Source organism: Limulus polyphemus, unplaced genomic scaffold (assembly GCF_000517525.1).
Source record: "Limulus polyphemus unplaced genomic scaffold, Limulus_polyphemus-2.1.2 Scaffold3081, whole genome shotgun sequence".
Lineage (NCBI taxonomy): Eukaryota > Metazoa > Arthropoda > Merostomata > Xiphosura > Limulidae > Limulus > Limulus polyphemus.
This window is the reverse complement of record NW_013668691.1, coordinates 100,510-108,409: the sequence shown is the minus strand read 5'-3', so window position 1 is coordinate 108,409 and position 7,900 is coordinate 100,510. Positions and strand designations below refer to the sequence as shown.

At 36.9% G+C, this 7,900-nt stretch overlaps 1 protein-coding gene across 1 annotated transcript in view; it reads left to right on the top strand.

Moving 5' to 3' along the window:
- Positions 1-586: 586 nt before the first annotated feature.
- The window catches only part of LOC106468620 (plexin-B-like), a 69,664-nt gene continuing 62,350 nt past the window's right edge, over positions 587-7,900 (top strand). Inside the window, exon 1 of the mRNA XM_022396965.1 lies at positions 587-1,822. Coding sequence (XP_022252673.1) covers positions 587-1,822 — 1,236 coding nt within the window. The remainder of the gene's footprint in view (positions 1,823-7,900) is intronic.

The window sequence follows — 7,900 nt, the reverse complement described above, 5'->3', positions numbered from 1 at the left end:
ATACCAGATAACATCTCGTACGTACGAGATGAAACTAGCATTTTTTTTTTCACTCTGCGGTTCAAGGCTCCGTATCGCCTCTTGCGGAAAAGAAAAAGAAAGAATCCGAGCAGAGGACTAAGCATTAAGACTAGTATTTATCTCTGTATCTTACATAATCAGTCAGAAAAAGACTCACTCAGCGACAAGGTAAGCGGACAAATATGACAGATATGTTTGAATATTTTGTATTAATAATATTTTTAACGAATGTCGTTAAATCAGTTGAAGTTATTGATGCGGTTTTGATTTAAGTATAAATTTTACTACGGCTGTGATTCGCTGTTAGTCGACATGGGGAATAAAATACACTAATGTGTATCTACGTTAAGAATGTCACATTTGCCAAAGTAAATGTATTGTTGTGCAGTACGATTAGCGTCATAGTTTTATTGTTGTGATTTAAGAAGCAGCTTAGTTGTGTAATTGTTGTGGTTCATTTTTCTATATTGTTTAGATTTTCATATCACTAAAATCGTTTTGTCTCTTAGATTTGACAAGGAGAATCTTCCACTGACCTCCGGGATTTCATCCACAGTCCCTTACAATGTCAGACTCGAGGTGTGATGGCGCCCTCTCTCGTGGGGTCAGAGAAACGCACAGCCGAGTGGGGATACGAAGGCACTGGAGAATTGATGTGTTCTATGTTCTGGAGGTGTTGTGTCTACTGTTGCCGTTGTGTTTGTGGTGCAAAGCGGAAGTTTCGAAAGAGAGTAGTGTCTATAAGGTCTACAGAACATTTAACAAAACTGTCAACTTTACTCACGTGGCGGTAGACTCCCATTCTGGCCGCGTGTATGTAGGAGCCACGAACTGGATATATCAATTCAACGGTTCCTTAATCATGGAAGCTAAAGTTGAAACGGGACCAGTACTGGACAGCATCCAGTGTTCCCCCAACTACTGTCATAATCAGAAAACGACGGACACGGCTAACTTCAATAAAGTTCTAGTCATTGACGATAAAAATAGTATGCTACTAGTTTGTGGAAGTGCCCACCAGGGGGCGTGTCGACGTCATCAGTTGACAAATATATCACGTTTTGAAGATCTAATTCCAGTTTCCGTAGCTGCTAATGATGGAAGTTCTTCTACTTACGCCTTCATTGGTCCAGCTCGTTATCTTGACAGTATTTCACAAGTTCTTTACGTAGCCGCCACCAATAGTCGATTAGGGCCGTACAGAGATATGGTTCCTGCTGTTACTAGTCGCAGCCTGGTTGATGGACCAGACAAACTTTTTGGGATCATTGAAAAGTCTTTTTCTACTATTGCTCGAGTGGACATCAGTTTCCACCTTAGGGATTATTATCTAGTTAATTACATCTATGGGTTCTCCTCTGGAGATTTTGTTTACTTTAGTACTGTTCAAAGAAAATCTCATTTGAGGGCGCTGGAGGAATGGGGATACATCACTAGACTGGCGCGTGTATGTGCGTCTGATGCTGGTTATAGCACTTATACCGAAGTAACTTTGCAGTGTCTTGGCGAAGATGGTACCGATTACAATATACTTCAGGATGCCAGTGTTGTTGCTGCAGGCTCTAACTTGGCAAATATGTGTCAGATCCCTAAAGAAACTGATGTTTTAGTCGGCGTGTTTACTAAAAGTGCTACTGACCACACTTTTCAACCTGCCCGAATGTCGGCCCTGTGTGTTTTCTCGCTGGCAGAGATAGAGCAGAGGTTTACCGAAAACATTCACATGTGTTATAATGGAAGTGTGGTCACTCGGAACATGGATTACATCGCCGGGAGCATCAAGGATTGTCCAGAACTAGGGGTAAGCATGCTCATGTGTTAGTAGTTAGGGCAGCACTTGCAAGGCACACCGTTAGAGGGCGCTACACGCATGTCGACCTCAGACAATAGGGGAGGGAAGGAAGGGGTAGAGACAATGATGTCATCAGAGAGGTGCACGTTGCTAGGCTGCCATAATAGGCAGAGGTGACAAAGGAATGTCAGAAAAGATAATGTAATACTTCCATGAAGTGAAAACAGAGGGCGCTGGCGCTATGCAATGATATCATCAGAGAGGGTACGTTGCTAGGCTGCCATGACAGGCACTCATGACATCAGAGACAATGATGTTCACAGGACATGTATTAACGTGTCTCAACATGGCTATGTTTATAATAATTCTATATTTAGTTACATTTCCTGACCACTTATATGTAAATCACACTCAAAAAAGATGCTTATATAAATATCACGCTATAATTTAAAATTTACTGTTTCACTAGTTTGACTTATGATATCCACATAACTTTCCATATAACTTACTCTATAGTTTTATCTTACACGAGTTTTACAAGAGTGGATGGTGTTACTATGCTTCCACATATGATTACATCATCAATGTCTAGATTTAATTATGTCAAAACCCTAATTTTAACGACAATCTTACTGTCTATAGGATTTTAACAAATCTGCTGTTATTCATTAGTTGAATGAGGATAATTCATTTTGGTGCAACTAAAAAGTATTAAAGGAATGACCTACTGTTTATCCATCCATTTTCTATTAAAATTCATAAAGCATTGAAACTAAGGTTAAGACACGGTTAGGAAATATCAGACACACAATCTGTACACTGACGTCAAACTAGCTAACTCTTGACTGTTAGGAAAAACAAAAGTCGTCACGTGGGAAGAGTAGACAGAGGAAAATAAGATATGGAATAGAGAGAAAAGTCGTTGACATACATGACAAAGATGACTTCCTATTTCAGATAAAATAAAAGTAAATTATAACACGTTGTCGCTATCTATAAATTTATATTATACTTAGTATTGAAAATATACTGTTCAAACTCTACATAAGTTTAAGGCCCGGCATGGCCAGGTGGTTAGGGAGCTCAGCTCGTAATCTTCGGGTTCGAATCCGCATCCCACCAAACATGCTCGCCCTTTCAGCCGTGGGGGCGTTATAATGTGATAGTCAATCCCACTATTCGTTGGTAAAAGAGTAGCCCAAGAGTTGGCGGTGGGTGGTGATGACTAGCTACCTTCCCTCTAGTCTTACACTGCTAAATTAGGGACTGCTAGCGCAGATATCCCTCGTGTAGCTTTGCGCGAAATTCAAAAAACAAACAAAGAAATATAGATTTAATGTTCACCATACTTTAACTAAAGTTTTTGTATGTCACTGAAACTAAAAGTCAGTAAAATTCTTCTTTCACATTACATAGCGATACAAAACACTACATGTATATTCTAAATATAGGACAGACTTTTCAGTTAAAATACAATTATTGCATATTGTGTTCAACGTATAGCAAAAGGTCAGATGTTCAGGCTGTGTCAGTTGGCTAAGAATAATTTTCAAAATGAAAGGTCAATTCAATTCTTCCTTTAATATCTGCTTAAACACGAGAAATGTATGGGATTTCATTATACACTAATGTCTAATTATTATTTTACATATCTCATGTTATAATGCTTCGAAACTAACACATGGTTTGAAGCAGTGTTGCTATATATTAGACGAAGTTTTCATTGACATGACAAAGGTCAGTTCTGATTTATCTAGCAGCAGCGATAAGTTTATTTTAGGACACAGGACGAAGGTTTTGTTTGTGTAAACATTTTCATTAGGATTTATTACACTGACGTTCGATATCATAACAATTATATACAGAACAATACAAATGTCTGAAATATCTTGGGGAACACAAGTCACCATGTTGGCATCCCCCTTCTTCATAAAACATTCTGCCATGTATTATTTTACAAGCTTCACAATAGTCTTTGTTAATACTAAAAATACACGCGTCACATATCCTGGTAGGTTTTTTTAATTTTATTTCCAAGCTGGTTCTTCATTCTTTGTACTGCTACTGCATTGGTTTTCATTTGATCAATGAGGTCTCTGTTGTTATTAAATCGTTTTGTTCAGAAGAAAAAGTTAATAATACTTCCTCTATTTTGTTTACATATCGATTTGAGTATCATGTTATTGATATAATCATCAAATTCAGAATGGCAGGATCTGTATTTTTAAAAATGGAAGCTAGTTTTACTTTTAATATTTAGGATATCTACTTAGACTTACCGCAGAGTTACTGTGTGTGTGGGTGGGGGGGGGGGGGTAATTTCAACCGAATAAGTATTTATTGCGACCTTTGACATGGTAGTAATTATATTTCAAGTTTGTTAGCAGAATTTTGAGCTGCCAGTGTTGTTTTGCATGTACTATTTTTAAGCAGCTTTTATGTCAATTATATTTGTATAGCATAATTATGTTAACATTCAGTAGATATAAAGGTAATTAATTGAAAACTTATTAATTAACTAACGTTGACCTTTAATTGAGGTCAAGTACATCTACCAACTAGATTCAGCCACCAGCCAAACATACAAGTATATGTATTTATGACCTAATTATATGTTACCTTTACTATAGGTGTTAGGCATCATCTCACACGTTTTAGATGCTTCTTCGACAGGATAATAATAAAAAAATTACGTTATTCTGACGATATAATTCGTTTAAATATTTAAATCTAATTAGTGCTTATTGCGTGAAATGTAGGTTTACTTATTTAATTAGATTTGTACAATAAAAGCTACCGCCAGGGGGTTAGGTTAGTCAGCTTATAGTATTATCTAAGCTGAGGTAAAAAAAAAAGTTGTTGGTGTCTGAGATATTTTATTATGAATGTATAATTTAAGTTACAATCTTGAGGCCCCGGCATGGCCAGGTGGTTAGGGCGCTCGACTCGCAATCTGAGGGTTGCGGGTTCGAATCCCCGTCACACCAAACATGCTCGCCGTTTCAGCCGTGGGGGCGTTATAAAGTGACGGTCAATCCCACTATTCGTTCGTAAAAGAGTAACCCAAGAGTTGGCGGTGGGTGGTGATGACTAGCTGCCTTCCCTCTAGTCTTACACTGCTAAATTAGGGACGGCTAGCGCAGATAGCCCTCGTGTAGCTTTGCGCGAAATTCAAAACAAACAAACAAACAATACAATTATGAAGAGACTACCGAAGTTTATAAAACAAGGAACTGAATAAAATAGATTGTTAACTTAAAATATTATTGTTGTTAACGTTAGGTGTAACAAGCAACGTGAGAAATTAAAACTTTTTTGTCGTTAACAGTTATAAATTATGCACTAAATATTTCTTATAAAAGCACATCAAACCTGTCTTAAACTTTTACAACACATTATCTGGCATTTAAATGTGTTCTGTTAAGAGTAGATGTGTAGGCGGTGGGTACTTCTGATTAGTTGCCCTTCCTTTGGTCAGCAATTCAGGCTGTACCTGAACATTGGAGTCTTATATCAAAATAGATTTGAATACGTACTTTTAAAGCTGAATTTCATGTGTAAGGCATCCGTCTCAGGACGAGACTAGCATTTTAGTGAATATACTGCGTATATCTTACCAGAAATATTCCAGGGGTACGGAAGTGAAAAGGGTTTACCGTGTGTTTGGAGGATCGGGATTTTTAACGTAGTTGGTCGGACAGCTTGACATGAATTTTGTAAATGTTTTACTCTGCTGTAGCTATAGGACTTTATTCGTGTCTCTTCATTTTTTTAAATCTCGTAATCAAAGCATTTCATTGTCTGAGCGACTTCGTGCCGTAAGAAGACTTGCGAAACCTGTTTTCATATTATGTAGGTTGAAAGGTTTCTATGTTTCTAATAATGAAGTAGAGAATTACTAGGTTGTAAAATAAAGATCAGCCATTGTTCTAAGAATGCACTCAACAATGTAAAGATTAACCATAGTTATTAGAAACAATATGTTACGACAGCGGAATTCACGTGACGCTGGTAATACGACATGAGTTTCTAGAAGGATCATTTTTAATATATTTTAATATATAAGCCCGGCAAATAAAGCGGAGATGATAGCAGATTGAAGAGAGATATAGAGACAGATAATTGAGTCAAGTGAGCGGTAGTGACCGTAAGTAAAGTGCGTGAATCGTTGTGAAGTATAGCGTGTGTTTAAGTTAAAGTGACTATGGAAATTCTGTGTATTGCAAAGTTGTACTGAGAAAGAATAAACTAGTTTTATTTAAAGAAAGGACTTGTATCGCTGAAGTTTCTCGGAGAGAAGTTTTACGGGAAATTAACAAACGAACAGAGACGTAACAAATACAACTACAGTTCGATCATATATTAGAAACAATACAACTTACTTTAAAGGTCAACCGTGCCTTTAAGCAACAATGCATTACAATGTAAATAAAGATTGACATATTATAGGAACAATGTAACATAATGTAAAGATGAACTATAGTTATTAGAAGCAATACAATTAACTTTAATGACCAACCGTGACTACAAGAAACAATACAACAGAATACAAAGTTGAACCATAACAACACATTTTAAAGTGTTTGAACTACAAGACGTAACTGTAAATAGCTATTCGTTTATATAACGCCCCCTAGTCTGCAGACTTGTACTGCTAGAAACCGGGTTTCGATAGTCGTGGTGGGCAGAGCACCGATAGCCCTTTGTGTAGCTTTGTGCTTAATAACAAACAACAACAACTTTAACCTCACTCTTCTTCAGAAAATCGAGAAACGATATCAAAACCTTTTAAACGACACTTTACGTTACTTTAATCAATCTTAGTAACAATAAGTTGTGATTATGATTACATTGTAAACTATATATCTAAATAATGATTTATATTTGTAAGCTTTGATAACTGATGAATGTAGTTATAAAGTAATAATAAAACCAATAAACATAATGATATGTGTATATCTTTAACATATCTAGAAAAATAACATCTGTATTGATACAATTATTAATGAGATTTAGTAATAATGGAATCAGTGACCATTGTTATACAGTAGGGGGAGAACTAATGACTTTTGATATATACTGCTCCTTCATGAGTGTTTGGGACACCCCTTGAACATGTGACATTACATGCTTAGCATAAACTATACAAAGGATTCAGTGAATATAAATAAATAAAGAAACACGTTACCTAGGTATTTAATCTCAAGACTACTTTCCACGACATTTAATATGAAATGAAGCCTGTTCGTTCTGGAATCTTATCGATTACTCGTGATATTCTGGAGTGATGAGAGCCATTTTATGAACTTTTGAAGTATATGTCCATATATTGGTCTGTGGTAGTGTTCCTTCTAGGCTGCGCGGCCGCACAACAACCAATCAAGTGCCGCGCACTTCATTATTCCAGCCGCGCACATCCCCAGTAATGGTGAGGAGTCTCAACACGTTCACGACCTTAATGATCCTGGCAGTCGATAGGCCTGAAGTCCAAATAACCAACTGGTACCATTGCAAAGTGGCTTAACAATCCAATAGGGTCGATGATCAAAAAATACCCATCCACCCCTAAAAAAAATCAAACAACAACAACAAAAAAAAACTGGTATCACACATCCGCACATTGCCTTCATACTGGTGCACAAGAAGAAATTCATTCCGCACATGGATTGAAAAAAATTAGAGGGAACATTGGTCTGGAGGCATGCTGGGTGTTGTAAAGTGGGGCTATCATGTGAAGTGTTTGTACATCTAAATGCACATTGATATTAATAGATATTCAACAATTCCGTTCTAGAGGCCGTAGTTGGTTTTTTGTTTGAATATTTTATTAACAATCAGTGCGTGTGTTGTTTAAAGTTATTGTTGCGTCAGTGAGGTCACGTGACTAGTATCACGCCACGTATTTCTAGAAATATCCTGTTCCTTCAAGAATGCCCTAGCATTTACTAGATATATGTTAGTCTGGTATATATATAAGATGCTCACAACGTGACGGGACATCAGTGTAATGAGTAATTGAATGTATGCGGACAAAATATTGTTGGCCACGTGAGATATAGCGTTTGTTTTAGCGCGACTGTTGAAAAT